The following is a 20571-nucleotide window of genomic DNA, read 5'->3' as shown; positions in this document are numbered from 1 at the left end:
GCACTGTACTGACTCCACTATTAGTAATATGGCTGAGGTTCTTGTGGAATATCTATAACTCTCTCAATTCCACAGTTAGAACCAGGCCTGTAGAAGCAATTTTAAGCATGAGCTTTAAAATGAGAGAACACATTGAAGCTGCTTCAGGCAAAGGCTCTAATTTTACTTAGTTTTTATTTCCTCATTAGACTAATGGCAATGGAATTAAAGAACTTTCTACATGTGTGGTTATTGGAAGCAAATAAAGGCAGAAGGGGGTCTGGTCTATGCTGCCACAGAGTACCCTCATGTTTAATTTCAATGTCATATTGGAAGTCAAATGACAATTTTTTCATCTCAGATTTGGCCAGAGATGTACTGATGATAATTAATTATCAGCTTAATATTTACTTCAAAATGCTGATATTGTAAAAGGTAGTAGCATCATATAAAATGATCTTCTGAGCTAGTTCAAAAAAGACTCAAGCTATGTCTGAATACACAAGAGAAAATAGTTGTGCTCCAATCCTTCCCTAACAAGAATAGGACAACATCACTTTCGTTTTATCTGAGAGAAGCACTAGTATAAATCACACCCAGAGGAACAATTTGTTTCTTCATCAGAAGAGAAAAGGAAGATGTCTTAGAGCAAAGGAGAAAGAGTCATGAAACATTAAACCTGAGCACATATGCTAAAATATGTATATATATTTTTTATGTTAAAAGATGAACAGTAATCCTCATTTTAACTATAGATACTAAAATTCAGAAAGCCAGCAGTGTCAGGACAAGAGGCCAAAAGAGCTTTGGACACAAATGATGAAGATTCATTGGTGACTCACTGTTGTCTGTCTATGGGATTGTGACAGAGGACAGTGTTAAGAGGGCAGTAAAAATTGCGGAGGAGTCACACTCTTTTAAAAGATATGTCTTTTGCAACATTTTCTTCTGATAATATTCCTTGCTTTCTTGATTGCTTATTGTCCACGTTTGTTAATCAGTTTCAATAGAATGCAATTTTATATTAAAGGACATGGAAATAGCTATAGGTCTCTTCATCATAATTTTCTATCCTGTCAGTAGATGATGTGTGTGAATTCAGTACAGTTTATCAATGACACGAAAAAGTATCAAAGGTAAATGTGTACTAAACAACCATCAGTCTTGTATAAGAAGTTACTACCCAGACTCACAGAGAAGACAAAAGAGTTTGAGTCTGGAGTCATGGCTACGTTGTTGCCAGAGCCTGGCCAACTTTCAGAAGTATTTTTCTGTTAAGTCAACAAACTCCATAAAGGGAAACTGCCCTAAAATGTCACAAAGTGATGACCACAAAATTATCATCCCATGTTTTCTTCTCTTTCTTAAGCCTTAAGTTATAAGATTATAAACTTTGGACTCCCACCAGTATCAAAATCTACAACTTCTCAACACCAGCAAAATAATTCCCCTTGTCTTCTTTCTTTTGACTATCCCAACAGTCCTTCAAACTGGCTGTATCAGGTTTTCCAGAGAAATAGAACAAATAAGATGTGTGTGTTTATACATATCTCTATCTATCTATCTATCTATCTATCTATCTATCTATCTATCTATCCATCTATCTATCTACCAATTGATCTATCTATAGGAAAAGAGAGATTTTCAAGAATTGCCTCATGCAATTGTGGGAATAGCAAGTCCAAAATCCACAGGGCTGGCCTGAAGGCTGGAGACCCAGGCAAGATATGATACTGCAGCTCAAGCCTGAAGTCAGTCTGAAGAAAGAATTCCCTCTACCTTGGAGGATCTCAACTATTTTATTTTTCTTAAGGCCTTTAAACTGATTGGACGAGGCCCACCCACCTTGTGTAAACTAATTTGCTTTACTCAATGTCTACTTATTTAAATGTTAATCTAATCTAAAAAATACTCCCACAGAAACATCTAGAATATAGTTGACCCTTGAAAAACATAAGTTTGAACTGTGAGGGCCCACTTATACATGGACTTTCTTCTGCCTCTATCACTCCTGAGACACAAAACTCATATCCTCTTTTTTCTTCCCCTTCTCAGCCTGCTCAATATGAAGACAAGGGTGAAGATTTTATAATAATCCATTTCTATTTAATGAATATTAAATACATTTTCTCTTATGATTTTCTTGGTTATGTTTTCTTTTCTCTGACTTACTTTATTGTAAGAATACAGTATATAATACATGTAACATACAAAATATGTGTTAGTTGACTATTTATATTATAGGTAAGGCTTCCAGTCAACCATAGGCTATTAGTTACATTTTGCGGGAGTAAAAAGTAATACACAGATTTTTGGCTGTGCAAAGGGATGGTGTCCCAAGTTGCTGTGTTATTCATGAATCAATTATAAGGTCTGACAAAGTATCTGGTGTATTAGTCTGTTCTCACATTGCTAATAAAGACATATTCAAGACTGGGTAATTTATAAACGACAGAGGTTTAACTGACTCACAGTTCAGCATGGCGGGGGAGGCCTCAGGAAATCATGGTGAAAGGGGAAGTAAACACATTCTTCTTCACGTGGCAGCAGCAAAGAGAAGTTCTGAGCAAAAGGCGGGAAAGTCCCTTATAAAACTATCAGATCAGATGAGAACTCATTACCACGAGAACAGCAGCATAGGGGTAACTGCCCCATGATTCAATTACTTCCCACCAGGTCCCTGCCTGGACACCTGGAGATTATAGAAACTACAATTCAAGATGAGACCTGGGTGGGGACACAGTCAACCTATATCATTCAGGTATTGTAGACCAGTCACATTTTCACATAAAGCTAATCACTACATTGACCTTCTTAAAAAAAAAAAAAAAAAGAAAAAAAAAGATAAAAAAGATGCTTAGGGGTCTTTACTGTGTTTTGCTGGAGCAGAGTATGAAAAGTTTCACATCCATTTTATTTTTGGTCTTCTTTTTTCTTTTATTGCAAACTTTTGAAGATAGCAGAACTTCTATAAATATCAAAAAACAGAAAATAAACAGTGTAGTTATAGGTTCAATTGATGATACTGACTAGTGTGACTTGGCTGTCAAATGCACACTCTTGTCGATAACATAATTATTTAAAATATATTTGGACAATGAAATATTACTTTAAGTATAATCATGTTCTGCCCTATAGTAGGTTTTATAGACACAGTTATAACAGTTATTTCTTCAAATTCACCATATTTTACTAATATAATCTGCAATATAGATTAGTTGTTGACATATATCATTGGAAGAATAAGTCCTTGAACTTATAATTTTACTTTTATTAGTTTGTAGCCTTGAAACTTCAAAGACATTAATAATCAAAATCTCCAGCACTTGGACAGGTAATCACTTGGTTACTTTTCTCAGTTGTTTGCTTTACTCTGGGTACCAAATGGAAAAAGTAATCAACAAATAATCATTAAGTACTCTTTGACCATGGTAGTGTAATGACATGTTGCTTGTTGAGAAAATCTTCCTCCTCCTCATCTGTACTGCTCTCAGAAAGTGACAGCAAAGACTGAATTTCGGTATCTCTTCCAGAACAGCTGAAAATACATAACAAGATCAATACACAATATACAGAACCAGGTTTCAACTCTTCATTTATCTTCTGATCAATACTACATATGTTGGAGTTGCTGGAGGCAAGCAGATGTGAGGGGGCTGTATCAGACTGGGACCATAATTTTTAGTGTGCCCAATATAGCAAGCCTCATCATTCTCCCTCTCCCAAGAAATAAAGCCACAGTGGAAGGAAGGAGAGAGTTTATGGTCTCTGATTGTGTCTTTGTTCATGATTCAGAGGCACTTTAGAAACCTGCAGAGCCTCAGGGTCATCATTAAGAACATTCATCATCACATTGGCTGTTTAAAAGAATCAGGGTGAATACACTGCCAGATAAATTACCTCTTTTGTGTACTATGAATTAGGACTATGTAGATAGCCAGTCAAGATATGCCAAAGCAAAAATTAATGACAGCATTTGTTTGTTATTTTATTTTGTTGCATTTTATTGGTGGCAGCAGCGGGCACTGATGGAAGCTGTAACACCTGAGTATCTAAGGTTTGGGAACAAAGGTAGGGTGGGGAGCAGATAAAAGTGTACACAATTAGGATTTTTTTGTCCTAAATAATCTAGATTCTCAACCTATATATGCTGCTAAATAATATAAAATACTTCACTCTGTGATGGGTATAACTCTTCATTGGATTACTTTTTACACTCAGCACATGCTAAATTAGCAGCTTATAAACCACGGTCTGTGGAACAATGAAAATCTCATTGTGATTACAATTTTCACTGGTCCAAGAAAAAAGAGCTAGCGACTGTTTCATGAGGTTTTTAATTTTAAAGAAATGTGCTTTAGATGAGTTCATGTCCTTTGTAGGGACATGGATGAAGCTGGAAACCATCATTCTCAGCAAACTACCGCAAGAACAGAAAACCAAACACTGCATGTTCTCACTCATAGGTGCGAACTGAACAATGAGATCACTTGGACACAGGAAGGGGAACATCACACACCGGGGCATGTTGTGGGGTGGGGGCAAGGTGGATGGATAGCATTAGGGGATATACCTAATGTAAGTGATGAGTTAATGGGTGCAGCACACCAACATGGCACATGTATACATATGTAACAAACCTGCACGTTGTGCACATGTACCCTAGAACTTAAAGTACAATAAAAAAGAAAAAAAAATTTAAAAAAAATCAAAAACAAAAACAAAAAGAAATGTGCTTTATTCTGTTAGTAAGGTCCCCTTATATTTTTAGTATTGAATGTCATTTGTTTTATAAATGATGAGAATACTTGTAGGTTTAGTTTGTTTTTAATGATTTATCTAAGGAAAGAAAATATCAATCTTATATTGATCCTTTAAAAAATATATAAATGATAATAGAAATGCAAAAATCCAGGCTCGGTGCAGTGGCCTGAGTAGTCCCAGCTATTTAAGTGGCTGAAGCAGGAGGATAGTCTGAACCCAGGAGTTTGAAACCTACCTAGGCAACATATTGAGACCCTGTCTTTAAAAAAATGTTTTAGAAAAGAAAGAAATGCAAAAACCAAGACAAATAGCTCGATGATTTCCTCCTCCAGAAAGAATAAGAAACCCTTGATTCCCTTTTTACTACAATTTCAGATTTCAATTAAATTTCAATCAAATAAATTTACAATACAAATAACTTATTTTATATTTGTTTTAGTCTTTGTAAAAGAAATCCTGCTCCTTCTTCAAGGAATTGAAGTGTCAATAATAGACTGAAAAAATAGACTACTGTTTTGAAACATTTATTAGTGTAACGTACATTCCTTATAAGCTAATCCAACCATCCCTAAAGTCCCTAAATGTATTTTATGTGAGGAAAGAATGATATGATACAAATTAAAATGTTATTGTTAATTATCTAGATTTGATTTCAAAAAAGAAACTTACTATTTGATTCTAAAAACCTTATTCACATTGGGTAGGATTCTATTAATACAAAGTATTGAAATTTATTAGGTTAATTAATTCAAGTAAGACAATTGTTTTTCAATATAATAAGAAATGCTGAAGGATTATTATATTCCAAATATCTTTTCATTTTTATGATACATATTGTGCAGTAGAGAACGATCTCTTCACATTAAGGTAACAACTTTATAAGCCTTTTACTAAATCTTGATAATAGATCAGCAAAGAACCCAAACATTCTATAAAGAATGGTCATATAAAGTACACACACGAGGACAGTCTTTCTATATATAATAAAGATAACTAGTTGGAGCTTGTCAAAATTTTACTACATACTATATTAATATATAAACTGCAGGCTTAACTTACCTCAATTCCTCAACTCCACAGGGACCCCTCACATGTGAGGTCTTAAGGAAATCTGTGGAAGTCTGACTTATATTCAGTAATTGGCTGCTGAAATCTGGGAACTCTTCTGAGGTTAAGCTATAAAGCTTTTCTGAAGTATCTGAAACATTTTATTTCATGCATTGTCAAAACATAAATTCAAGAAACAAATATACAGCATACGGTGCTGAATGTTTACACGGAGTAAATTACAGGCAATAAAAAGAGGGTCAGCATAGATTTTTAATTATTCCTCAATTTTCTGATGTTTGTGGGATAAGTTTAATTTGAAATTCCAAATTGGGGCATGGGTAGCAAGTCATTTTTATCATATTGATTTTAAAATACACATTACATTTACAACTGTGTCAAATGTCCTGATACCCCATAAAATTTCAAAAAAAAAAAAAAGTGACCCCCTAGAATATTTTGCAACTCGTCAACCTGTTGGACATTTTATTATCTTTTTTCTTATAAGAAATAAAAGCTTTACTCCCACACAGTCTAAGGGAAAGATTAGCCGTGGCAAAGTTGCTCTTTCTTTTTTGACTTCCTTGCTTTGTGTGAGTAGATAATAACTGTTCATATGTGAAAGCAGAGAAGCCTTAAATTTTTCTTTTCATGAAGTTGGCTTATGATTTAGCCTAGCTAAGGACAAATACTGCAAGTTAAATAAACAAAATCTTTGGGCAAATATATCTTCATATAAACCACCAAAAATTCAAGTATGTAACTAAATATCATTGTATATTAGAAGGGCTATAATGCTTTCTTTTTCACTGCTGAAATTGTAATGAGCCATCTAACTTATACATAAAGTTATACTATGATGACTATTAAAACTGTCAAAATTACTGGTTGCTATTCTTCCCTTCCTTTTTTTCTTTTTTCTTTCTTTTTATTTATTTATTTATTTTTGAGACGGAATTTCACTCTTGTTGCCCAGACTGGAGTGCAATGGCATGATCCTGGCTCACCGCAACCTCCGCTTCCCAGGTTCAAACGATTCTCCCGCCTCAGCCTCCCGAGTAGCTGGGATTACAGGCACGTGCCACCACAGCCAGCTAATTTTGTGTTTTTAGTAGAGACAGGGTTTCTCCATGTTAGTAAGGCGGCTCTTGAACTCCTGACCTCGTGATCCGCCCACCTCCGCCTCTCAAAGCCCTTTACTTTTATGAGAGGACAAATAAACATCCTCCTGGTCACAAGAACCAAACATCAACACACATGTGTTCTACAATGGACTTTTTTTTTTTTTGGTGATTAGTATCAACTTGACATTTTTGAGCAAATAGAGATCTCCCTACTGAAAGTAAATCAGATTATTCCCTCTGAAAAACAGACCTCTATGAATTTACACATGGAAGTGTCCCTAAAATTGTTTAGCCCATAAGCTTAGGATTTGGTTCCTGCTCTCACCATATCCTCAACAATCAGGACTTTACCTGATCTAAATTTAGGGGTTCTATATAAGATTAATTTTGAAAAAGACAAAAGATTTTTTTAGTTAAAATCTTTTAAACCTCCTAATTACTTCCATCTTCACTTAGAGATCAGGGAATTGGGGGCCCATGGAGAACTGATAACTTGCTGAAAGTTACATGGCCATATAGTGGAAGGGCTGAAACTAGAACTGATCTCTGGCAGCTCACCAATATTGTAAATCACTCTGTTCCAGAATCTAATTCTTTAGCTTTAAGCTATTATCTTCTCTCCTATTTTTCCATAAGGTAAAAGAAGACCCAAGGCACTTTTACATGCCCTAACGAAAGGAAATACTCCCACAAGAAAGCAGTAAATTCAGGATTTGGAATTGGTAGAATTATAGAACTAAAACCCAGTAGTAATGCTTTGATCTAAAGAATACCACCAGGTGAGATATCCAAATTCTTATGACTCATTTGAGCTAATTGAATGAGCATAAAGCTAATTCAAATTGTGCAAATAGAATGAGTCTATTTTTCTAGAACTATTTATTCTCAAAATTATATTTCAGAATACCTGTAAAGTTAACAGGAACAAAGGTAATACCACTTGATTTTAGGTAACAGAAAATCAAGGCAGAGAAAAATAAAACTACTTATAACAACCCCATTGTAGTTTAGTGTTAAACCCAAAAGTTCAATTGTACAAAAATCTGTCACCTGATTTTTCTAATACAGGACCTGATAAGACAGGATTAACATTTGTATTAAAAAATTTACAACTGGCAAGTCAGCTGTTGAGAAATGAATTATAGTTAAACCTTTTTTATCCCTGGAGTAAGAGTACCTTCTCTGATCATGGAGAAATCTCTTTAAAAACAATAATAAACAATTAGACTAAGGAGAAAAAATGATTAAAATATAGAGTTCTAAGGTACATTTCTAAAACTGAAGTCATTTAAAACACATGCATAAAACTATATTCCATAGAGAAATAAGCACTTATTTAAATAAATGAAAGAAAACACTAAAGAAAGAAATATAAAAACTTCAAAGAATGAGAACCAATCAGAGAGGCTATTTCCCAGCAAGGAAAAACAACAACTCTAAAAGCTATCTAGAATAGCTACATATCTACATCCTAATATTAAAGACAGTGTGACATCCACTTTGTAACCTGTGAGCCCTATTCCTAACACTGCAGCCTCCTTATTTTTCATTCTTTCCATCTCCTCTCCCCTCTGCGCTATGTCTTGCTTATTTCTCCTTTTCCTGTTCTCTCCATGCTTGCATTCCTTTACCTTCACTGTGCCCACACCCTCCCCTTCTTAAGTGGTGATATGGTTTGGATTTGTGTTCCCACTCAAATCTCATGTCCAATGGTAAACCCTAATGTTGGAAGAAGGGTCTGATGAATGTTGGCATTATCATGGGAGAAGATTTCCCCCTTGCTGTTCTCGTAATAGAGAGTTCTCATGAAACCTGGTTGTTTAAAAGTGTGTAGCACCTCTCACCCACCCCTTCCTCCTGCTCTGGCCATGTGAAGATGTGCCTGCTCCTCCTTCTGCCAAGATTACAAGTTTCCTGAGACCTCCCCAGCCATGCTTCCTGTACACTCTGCAATTAAACCTCTTTTTTAAATATATAAATTACCCAATCTCAGGTATTTCTTATGGCAGTGTGAGAATTGACTATTACAAGTGATCACAAAATTGATTTGAAGTAAAGGTTTCAAATTATTTACGTGGCATTGTTATACTGTGGCAAGACAAAGAAATGTGGGGGTAGCTTTGCCTGGGGTTGTGCCTTGCCTCTGCTATACATCCAGGGGAGACCATGAGCAACTACTGCATTGCCCAGAGCCTCAGTTATTGAATATGAAGAAAGGAAATTAAAAGTAGCATCTGCCCCATCTACTTTACCAATTAGCTGTTAAGATCGAATGGAGCAACATCACATATAAAAGCAACCAGTAATTATTATTACTGATTAAATGGTGTCATATTCCTTTTATTAACTTTTAAATATGTTTTCACTTCTATGTGCACCCAATTTGTTTTCAGAAATTTAAAGACACATTAAAGCAAAAAGACTGTCATTCTATCTCTTTGTAATTTGGCTGCCTTTTCGAGGGTTATCTAGTTAATTTGTGAACAATAAATACTGACTAGATTAGCACTTTTACAGTTTAATACACTACTTAATGGTCAACCTATGAACAGAGGCTCCCGTTACTCAGAAAGCCACTGCCTCATTGTTTTATTTCACTGACAGTCTGGCCTACGGTCTAGTATCTGGTATATTTTTATTATTTCTTATATAAGAAAAAGTGCTTTCATCTGTTTAATTACCTGCTCAGTTAATTACCTGTGAAATCATACAAACACAAGATTGTTGTGGGAACTTAAGGACTACAAAGATTCTTAAACCACAAATCAGATTGAGCTTGAAACAAATAAATCGTTTTTAACTATTGAAGAAGTAAATGCTTTAAAGTGCATTATCCCTAATACTTTTTCACAATGCATATTTCCTAAATTTCTTCAGGCTGCAGTAACATCCAGAAACTGACAAAGTGTCTTTATAAGTAAGAGTAAGTTATACCGATATGTTAATTTCATTAAGGAAGTGGTTATAATGTTATTTATATAAAACTATTTGTGAAAGGAATAATAAGTGGCATGAACTACAACTAACTATAATCCTCAAAGCAGTGCAGATGATAACTAGTTTTAGAATGGAAACAGCTTTTAGAGTTTATTAAAAATTGGGTTTACCAAGGACATCATACCTTACAGTACGTAGGAAGTGATATGGAAGTGGGGCAGGGAAGTGCTGGGTAGAGAAAGGCAGGTTCCTGGCTAGGGCTCTACACCACAGACTGAGGTGAGGACAGGCACTCCTGCTTTTGTGCACAAATGTTGCGTTTTCCAAGACCACCCTGGCCTACCACACCCCCATCCTGGGCCTATGAAAACCTGAGACGTTAGCAGGCAGACACACAAGTGGCCAGAGGCTGAGAGGAGCACATCAGTGGAAGAAGACACAAGTGGCTAGACGGCAAGAGGACGTCAAGGGGTCACACTGGCAAAAGAGCACACTGACAGACTCTGGCACACTGGCAGCCCATCGACCAGCAGGTTGAGGCAGGTTGAGGCAGAGTTTGGCTAGGGTAGTCAGAGGAGAGCTGGGGCCGCCAAGCAGCCCAACTCTAGAGGAAAACCATCTCCCTTCTCGTTTCTCCATCAGTGGAGAGCTACTTCCACTCAATAAAACTTTGCACTCATTCTCCAAGACCACAGGTGATCCAATTCTTCCGGTACACCAAGGCAAGAACCTGGGCTACAGAAAGTCCTCCATCCTTGTGACAATCTAGAGGGTCTAATTGAGCTGGTTAACACAAGCCACCTACAGAGGGCAAACTAAAAGATCACCCTGTAACACATGCCCACTGGGGCTTCAAGAGCTGTAAATATTCACCCCTAGACACTGCCGTAAGATTGGAACCCCACATCTGCCTATCTGTATGCTCCCCTAGAGGTTAGAGCAGTGGGGCACTGAAGAAGCAAGCCACATCCTCATTGCATACCCTGCAAGGGGGACTAGGAACCCTTTCCCATTTCAAATGGAAGCTCTGCCGGGATCCTGGGAGACGAGTGTAAATAAATGTGAAACTGTCAGGTCTGCCTCTCTTCCAAAACCTTCCCACTTCTCTCTCTTTCCTGCGGCTAAGATACTCCATTTCCCTTCAAAACTCTGCCCTTAAGGATATGAAAAGACAATTCTCAAAAGAAGACATACTTACAGCCAACAGACACATGAAAAAATGCTCATCATCACTCGCCATCAGAGAAATGCAAATCAAAACCACAATGAGATACCATCTCACACCAGTTAGAATGGCAATCATTAAAAAGTCAGGAAACAATAGGTGCTGGAGAGCATGTGGAGAAATAGGAACACTTTTACACTGTTGGTAGGACTGTAAACTAGTTCAACCATTGTGGAAAACAGTGTGGTGATTCCTCAAGGATCTAAAACTAGAAATACCATTTGACCTAGTCATCCCATTACTAGGTATATACCCAAAGGATTATAAATCATGCCATTATAAAGACACATGCACGTGTATGTTTATTGCAGCACTATTCACAATAGCAAAGACTTGGAATCAATCCAAATGTCCATCAGTGACAGACTGGATTAAGAAAATGTGGCACATATACACCATGGAATAGTATGCAGCCATAAAAAAGGATGAGTTCATGTCCTTGGTAGGGACATGGATGCAACTGGAAACCATCATTCTCAGCAAACGATTGCAAGAACAGAAAACCAAACACTGCATGTTCTCACTCATAGGTGGGAACTGAACAATGAGATCACTTGGACACAGGAAGGGGAACACCACACACCGGGTCCCATTGTGGGGAGGGGGGAGGGGGGAGGGATAGCATTAGGAGATATACCTAATGTAAATGACGAGTTAATGGGTGGCACACACCAACATGGCACATGTATACATATATAACAAACCTGCACGTTGTGCACATGTACCCTAGAACATAAAGTATAATAATACAAATAAATAAATAAAAATAAAACAAACAAACAAACAAACAAAACTCTGCCCTTACCAGTCAGTCAAAATCCCCAGACTTCGTCTCTTTTCTCTCTCACACGGTTTGAAATGGCTCTTACCTCTTTCTTTATAATGTTCAGAGTTTTGCTACAGACTATGGCAATGTTACTAAGTAAAATGAGCATTAGGTTCAGCTGCCAAAGGTGCAAATCACGTCAATTTTCCTAGAGGTGCCATGTATGCCTCCACCTTAATGGCTGCAGGCACACACAGCTCAGAGCACCTCTCCTTACCCTCTCCCCTCGCAGCTTGGGTGCCTAGGCCTGCCCACAGCAGGCAAAGACCAAGCCCAGCAGCCACGAGTGGGTGCAGGATAAAGCTGGGACGACCGTACACGCGACCCCACGGGGTCAACAGATAGGTGCTTCTCACCAACTGTGATGATGGAACCTTTCCCTGGCCAAGGAATTCAACCTGGTCTGAAATGGGGGAAAGATATAAGGATTACAGGAGTCCAGTTGCACTAAGCAAGGGGTTCTTCCCCCAGGATATTCCCCTTTTCCTTTTAAACTGCTTTTTTTTTTTTTTCTTTTCTTTTTTTTTTTCTTTTTCCTTTTCTAAGTGAGAGGGCTCCCCCACCAACTCTCTTTCTGACAGGAAGGTTAATGGAGTAATGGCCCCTGCTGGCTGATAACTGCAAATTCAACAGGGCACATTTGAGACACTCTAAAGAGATATAAACAGTCTCTAAAATAACTTTTCAGTCCCAAACTAGACCCCAAATTTCAGGCTGAGGCCCTAGAAAGAAAACCAAGTCTGAGGGATTCAAAGCCAGGCAACAGGCATGATATAAATGGGCAGGACTGATTCCTGTCAACCAAACCCCCCATCTCACAGAAAGAGGCCATGCTTCATGGCATAAACAGGCTTAGGAAACTCAAGGTTTGTCGACAGCAGGGAGAAATGGGGACATAGATGAGGGCGGTTAATTCCCATTCTCCAGGTTTTCCTTGATTCATGCATACACACTGCATCAGTACCCATGGCCGGCACCTGCCAAGGTCACCGGGGCTCAGGGATAAGCAGTGGAAAGTGAAAGAAGGATGCTCGCTTTCTGAGTCTTTGCTGAAAGAGGAAAGGGAATGAGGGACGCCTCTATTCACTGTCTTTCAGAATTGTCAACCAGTTCTTTTCACCACCCCCAGCTAATACTCCTCTGGAGTGTATTCTGAACCACTGGCACTGCTTTGAGCCTCAGAATCTGGAGGAAAAGTGCCTCCTAGCCCTCTGCAAAAAGGTTTGGCCAAATTATGATTTACAGGAAAGGCTGGCTTGGCCTCAGGAAGGAACCATTCATTTCAATACCATCTGGCAATTGGAATTTTTCTGTAGACATGAGGACAGATGATCTGAGGCCTCATATGTGTAGGCTCTCTATGCCTTGCAAGGCAATCCAGACCTTTGCTCACAGTGTAGGACTGCCCTCCTGTTTGCCATCTCAGGGAAGGTCAAAAGAGGCGAGCCCAGGTAATTAAAGATATGAGTTCCAGGGGCATCCCCAGCAGAGGATGCAGTTGCCTCCAGCACTGTTCCTCGGGGTCCACCCAGACCACCCTATGCAGCTTCGGCTTCTCACTTGGCCCCTCCTAAAAATCTTTGCTCTAGACAAACCCCAGTCTCACTCTTAACCCTCCAACAAATGCCCAGTAAATTTGGGCCCAGTAAGGTCCAGGTCCCCTCCTCCCTACAGGACTTAAAGCAAATTCAGAGGGATCTTGGCAAGTTTTCAGATGACCCTGATAGATAAATAGAGGCTTTCTGGAATTACACCCAAATATTTGAACTCTCCTGGAGAGACATTATGTTACTTTTGAATCAAACCCCAAGGGACACGGAGGAAGCAGGCTGCTCTGTCAGTAGCAGAGAGATTTTGGGATGAGCTTTCTTTCATATATAGCGTCAGAGAAGGGGGTGAATATTATCCAACTGAAAGAGAAGCAGTACCAGTAAATAACCCTAAATGGGATCCTAATGACGAGATGGAAGACTGGAAAAGGAGACACTTTCAGGTGTGCATAATGGAGGACTTATGTAGGACTAAGACCAAGCCTCTCAATTATATTAACTTGTCTATGATTGACTAAGGATTTGATGAAAATCCCACTGCCTTCCTGGAAAGGCTAAGAGCGGCCTTGATAAAGTACACCTCTAACTCCTGATTCAGTCGAGAACAGCTAATCCTAAAGGATAAATGTATTACGCAGGTAGCTCTTGACATAAGGAGGAAGTTGCAAAAATGGGCCTTGGGACCAGATAGTATATTAGTGGACCTCCTGAAAATGGCCACCTCGGTCTTTTATAATAGAGACAGGGAGTCCCAGAAAAGTGAGAGGAGATGCAGGAAAGAGGCAAAAGCTTTGATGACCACCATGTAAGCCCACAAACCCGAAAATGCCCAGGGTGCACCTGTTAATTTCTAAAAGATATGGCAAGTATAGTTATTTCTCTTCTAAAATTTAATTGTTCCCATACAAGGTTTAATTTCTTTCACCAGGCTGAAACAGTTCGGGGTAGAATGTTGCTGTTAGTATATTTCACTTCTTATCTCTGTAATCTTTGGCACTAAATTATTTCCTTGTATAATACACGTTTAACCCATGCACACTTAACCTTATAAAACTTTTTTTTTTTTTTTACTCTCAAGCCTAGAAACCATCAAAATCCAAATGGTCAACTGCAGCCTCAGAAGATGACTCCCCTTCTCTAGGAACACTTAGACAGACCTCTAGGAGGAGTCTAACTGCCATTTTCCCCAGAACAATGCCCCCTGTCAGCAGGAAGAAGCTAAGACCAGTCATCATCCATATTCTAACTAAGGGCAGTTAGATGTACCTCTTCAGAGGGCGGAATGATATGGGAGGGATCAAGGAGTGCTGGGTAGAGAAAGGCAGGTCCCTGGCTAGGGTTCCACCCCCTTGGACCTAGGTGAGGACAGGCGCTCCTGCTTTCATGCCCAAATGCTGCATTTTCCGAGACCACTCTGGCCCACCACGCCCCACTTCTGGGCCTATAAACCTGAGTGGGCAGACATACAGGCAGCCAGATGTGGAGACGAGCATATTAGCAGGAAAAGACACAAGTGGCTGGATGGCAAGAGGATGTTGAGGCAGCACACTGGCAGAAGACCACATGAACAGAAACCAGCACACCAGCAGGCCACTCACCAGCAGGATGGGGTGGAGTTTGGCCAGAATAGTTGGAGGAGAGCTGGGGCTGTTGAGTGGCCCAACTCCAGGGGAAGACCCTCTCCCTTCTGGCTTCCCCAGTGGTGGAGAGCTACTTCCACTCAATAAAACTGTGCACTCATTCTCTAAGACCACGTGTGATCCGATTCTTCTGGTATACCAAGGCAAGAACCTGGGATACAGAAAGCCCTCCTTCCTTGCAACAAGGTAGAGGGTCTAATTGAGCAGGTTAACACAAGCCACCTATAGATGACAAACTGAAAGGGCACCCTGTAACACACACCCACAGGGGCCTTAGCAGCTGTAAACATTCACCCCTAGACACTCTCGTGGAGTCGGAGCCCCATAGCCTGCCTGTCTTCATGCTCCCTAGCGGTTTGAGCAGTGGGGCACTGAAGAAGTGAGCCACACCCCCATCGTATGCCCTCTGAGGGGGACAAGGGAACCTTTCCAGTTTCAAAACCACTACCTGCTGTTTCTTATATAACTTAACATTTTTTTGAGGACTTACTATATGCTAGGCACTGTTAATTGTGTGTGTGGAGATAGAGATAAATTTTCAGAAATATAACATCTCACATATATAATTTTAAATAATGATCTAATAATATTATTAGATAGGTTCTATTATTATACTCGTCTTTCATATACAGAGTCTGATGCAATGAGAGATTAAGGAAGTAATTTGCCCAATATTATGAAGCTAGTAAGTGTTGGTATCATTTCAAAACACACGCCCTGGCAGGGGAAACTGGTTATCAACTATCCTGCTTTCTGTCTCTTGTCTCTTGATTCATCACGATGTTGTGCTTGCAACACACGCACACCTCTTTTTTTTTTTTTTTTGAGATGGGGTCTCGCTGTGTCGCCCAGGCTGGAGTGTAGTGGCCGGATTTCAGCTCACTGAAACCGCCGCCTCCCGGGTTTATGCCATTCTCCTGCCTCAGCCTCCCGAGTAACTGGGACTACAGGCACCCGTCACCTCGCCCGGCTAGTTTTTTGTATTTTTTTTAGTAGAGACGGGGTTTCACCGTGTTAGCCAGGATGGTCTCGATCTCCTGACCTCGTGATCCACCCGTCTCGGCCTCCCAAAGTGCTGGGATTACAGGCTTGAGCCACCGCGCCCGGCCCACACGCACACTTCTGTCCATTCTAGGTACTTCTAGAATGGCACTCTGATATCAGCCACAGAAATCAGAATCCAAGGAGAAACTGTTTCCTTAAACACCTCTGTCCTCCTCAGGTACTTCTGGATGGGCAGTCTGATATTAGCCACAGCAATTTGAATCGAAGAAGAAACTGTTTACTTTATGTAGTTATTTTCTGTCTTCTTCTCCCAGTTCCTTAACATGGAAGTTTTTCATAGAACTTAGAAAGAAGTGGATGCATCCTAGCAATAGCAGAAAACAAGTTAGAGAGGTTGCTGTTCACAATAATGCAGCTTTCACAGAGATTTGAACATTTCATTTGTATAAGCATCCAGTGGTATGGAGGTGTATGTCTGAGAGCAAATCTCATGAAGTTTTTCCAGACTGCACCATGAGTAGTGAAAGGTGAATGGAAAGTTTCTGCCCATTGATGCAAAACAGGGTAAAAAGGCCTTGTGCAGAATCAGTGAATTTTCTACAATGAGGCCTTATGTCACTTTAGCACTTGTCACTTCACTGACTGTTGGGTTGATTAGCCTGATGTGTCATCCTCTTCCTTTCTCAGAGTGAGCCTCTTCACAAACTGTGCACTCATCCAAAGCCAATCTTCCCAACATAAAAAATAAAATAAAATAAAAAGGCATGTCTGGGTTAAGTGTGAAAGTGATTGCCTTCTGCTGCTGGACCATCAGCAAAGCCCTGGCAGTTCACAGGCTACCCAGTGTCTGCTTGCTTTTGTATATGAAAGTTATGTGTTCTAGTGAAAATACTGACGTTAGTGTTTGAGAAAATAAGTGACACAGGAAAAAACTGAAGCACATAGAAACAAAAATAATTTTTAAAAATTGAAAAGCTGGAATGGTTGAAAAAAAGACAAGTATTTGTACACTATTGCATTTCATTTGTAAATGACAAAAAGTTTCAATTTTTAAAATTACAAAGCTCTTTGTAAAATTAAAAACTGTATGGTTGTCCTTTTAGATCCAGTTCAGACCTCACATACTTTATTTCCACATTGGCCTGTCATGTAAGAATTATCTCTTAGAAGATTTATGTTTAAGTTTTAATAATTCAAGCAAGGTAAATGAATGATGGGTAAATATGGATTATTGACTTTTCTTCTCTAAACCCTATTACATAAATAGAAAAAGCAGAATAATAAAAATATAACCATAAAAGGAGCTAAACAAAGGGATACAATTGACATAATAACTTTGAGAAGAGTCAACCAAAGAAATAAAATTTATTGAGGTGCGTCTGGGTGCCATTCCAACACACGGTGTGTGCCCAACACACAGACATCAAATGAAGAATAGGAAAGGGAGAGTCATAAAAAGAACAGGCAAGTCTCACCAATACCATGTCAATAGGGAGAAAAGTAGGTGAAAAGAAGTAAAGAGAAGACATCTGAAATCCTTATTAAAGCCGCTAATCACCTACCTCAAAATCTTAGCAGAGACAAGAAAATTGCAAATCTGAAGGTTTCCCCCCAGAGACAGAACACAGGAAACCAGGCCGACAGAAGTTTGGCATTTAGTAAAATCCAGAAAAAACAAGCAAGCCCAGATCTTTCGCCAAAAAATGCTGAGCTCCCCAGTCCTATCCTCTTCCCCATGCCTTTGAGATAGCAGGATACAGAAAAGAGTACAATACAGAACCCATAAACAGTAGCTCCATGGAAAAGACTGATAGAACTCAGTATTGAGTGAAGAGAATTTCAGGAAGAATTTAGTTTCACTATATGAGAAAAGATGGAAGATAGGAACAAAGCCACTCACAATAAGCATAGGCAAGTGAGATCCAAAGAGATGACACAACTGGATATGCAAACTAGAATCTTTAGCATGTAAAGGGTGAAAAAAATAAAAAAAATAAAATTTAGTAGAAAACATAGATCAGGACCATAAGATTTTCCACAAGTCCTTTGGCTACAAAAGAAGTAATGAAAGCAAACTTTTTGAAAAGAGCAAAATCAATGTCAAAGATCAAGCAACAACATGTCAGGCATCAAAGGAAAGCTAAGTAAATGGTCACCTGTTCCTGGATTGGATCTTATACCAGAAAAAAACAACAACAAAAAAACAAGCTGTAGCAAACATCAATGGGGTAATTTTAAAAAATTAAATATGCTCTGTGGATTAGAAAATCACATTGTATCTTGTAATGTGAGCTTCCTGATTCAGATCATTGTACTATGGTTATATAAGAGAAAGCAGTCTTTTCTGGGACATGCACATTGACATATTTTTTTGTAAAGTGTTATAATGTTTATAACTTCCTCTCACACTGTTCAGAACAAAGGGAGGTACAAAAGGAGGTGTGTATGTGCACGTGTATGCACCCGTGTGTGTATGCAAATAAGACAAAAGATAGCTAGTGAACCAGGCAGAGTATATTTGGGGGAAGAGTTCTTTATACTATACTTATATTTTGCAAATTTTGTTTTAACTTATATCAAAATAGAAAACTACCAAAAAATGTCAAAGAAAAAGTTACAACACCTTTAGAGAACTACTTTTTAAAAGTCAAGTGATAAAGAGTGCATTATAACTAGGTGAAAATTAAAATCCTGACATATAGACATGCTTGAGATAATGATAGCAAATGCAAAGGGAAATTAAAAACTAGCTAAAACAATTGAAGAAATGTAAGTAATACCTTTTTAAAGAGGCGACAACATAAAGAAAATAGGTTTCTCAGCAGGAGGAAGCCCAATGGAACAGAAAAGCAATTCAAAGATACAAAAACAGAAAATTTCTTTGAAAATAACGGGTAACATACTCTACAGACAGAGAGAGAATCCTGCGTTTTTAAAAAAAAAAAAAATGCTGAATTATTGACACTGAAACAGAATCCTGGACCAGTTACCGACTTTCAAGGATTAAGAAAAATTTCTCCAAGCATTCAGTCAGGAAAGAAGCTTGTCACACGTGTCAGAGAGAGAGAGAGAGAGAGAGAGAGACAGAGAGACAGAGAGAGAGAGAATCTAGGAGGCTTCACATTACTTCACAGCATTCGGAGCCAGAAAATGGCAAATCAGTATACACAAGGCTTAAGACAAAGGTGACCAAATGATATGATCCTCAGCTGATTTGCCATCTAAATAGAAGTGTAGCAGGTATTCTCAAATATAAAGAAAACTCAGGTAATAAAACTTCTATAAATTCTACTTGCAGGGAAAAATTATTTGATAATTAAACTGAACTAAACAAAAGTTTAATGAAAAAAACTGTGATAAAGGGCTAACTAGCACCATATTGAGGGTCAGAAGATAACAGAAAAGTGTCTACTACAATGCAGAGGAAAGGAAATTGTGACCTACTAAATACGTCGAATGTGCCATTCGGCAATAAGACAAAAAACAGACATTATCAAGAATGCTATAATAAAACCGTCAAGAGATGAAATCAAGCTAAACGGCTCAGGATTGGGAAGTCATAGAAGAAAATGCTGGTACTAAACATTTAATCCATATTGATTTTCACTAAGAAAAAATTAAAAAGAAAAACTTTAAAAAATAAGAAACTATAACTACAACAAGGGATGTATTCTGTACAATCTAGATTAGCATGTGGTTTTAAAAAATAAACAAATGAGCCCTCATCTTTTATTATAGGAAATTGTTACTATCTGAAACTAAAGCATATAGTTAGAAATGGCCTTCATTACTCCTTATTTTTACCTTTTCTCTCAATTTTTAAATTTATTTTTAATTTTTGTGGGTACAAAGTGGGTATATATATTTATGGGGTACATGAGATATTTTGATACAGGCATGCAATGTGTGATAACTACATCATGAAAAATTGGGAATACATCTCCCCAGGAATTACGCCTTTGTGTTTCAAACAATCCAATTATATTCTCTAGTTATTTTTAAATGGACAAGTAAATTACAATTGACTATAGTGTCCGGGTTGTTCTATCCAATACTAGGTCTTATTCATTCTTTCTATTTTCAGTACCCATTAACCATTCCCACCATTCCACCCACACCCCCCACCATTCTTCCCAGCCTCTGGTAACCATTCTTCTACTTTCCCACTCCATGAGTTTAATTGTTTTGATTTTTAGATCCCACAAATAAGTGAGAACATGCAAAGTTCATCTTGCTGTGCCTGGCTTATTTCACTTGATAAAACAATCTCCAGTTCCATCCATGTTGTTGCAAATGACAAAATCTTATCCTTTGTTACGGCTGAATAGTATTTCATTGTGTATATGTAACACATGTTCTTTATCCATTCATCTGTTAATGAGTACTTAGGTTACATCCAAATCTTGGCTATTGTGAACAGTGCTGTAACAAACATAAGAGGACAGATATTTCTTGGATATACTGATTTCTTTTT

At 38.4% G+C, this 20571-nt stretch overlaps 1 protein-coding gene across 2 annotated transcripts in view; it reads right to left on the bottom strand.

The window, feature by feature from the left end:
• Positions 1–2871: 2871 nt before the first annotated feature.
• The window catches only part of ZBBX (zinc finger B-box domain containing), a 130132-nt gene continuing 112432 nt past the window's right edge, over positions 2872–20571 (bottom strand). For both annotated transcript variants that reach the window (XM_007972191.3, XM_007972198.3), the window contains 2 exons: positions 5803–5941; positions 2872–3517 (listed from right to left, as the gene is read on the bottom strand). In XM_007972191.3, the coding sequence (XP_007970382.3) occupies positions 3391–3517; positions 5803–5941 (266 nt within the window). In that variant the 3' untranslated portion in view covers positions 2872–3390. The remainder of the gene's footprint in view (positions 3518–5802; positions 5942–20571) is intronic.

This window comes from Chlorocebus sabaeus, chromosome 15, assembly GCF_047675955.1.
Source record: "Chlorocebus sabaeus isolate Y175 chromosome 15, mChlSab1.0.hap1, whole genome shotgun sequence".
Lineage (NCBI taxonomy): Eukaryota > Metazoa > Chordata > Mammalia > Primates > Cercopithecidae > Chlorocebus > Chlorocebus sabaeus.
This window is presented reverse-complemented; position numbering and strand designations above follow the sequence as displayed.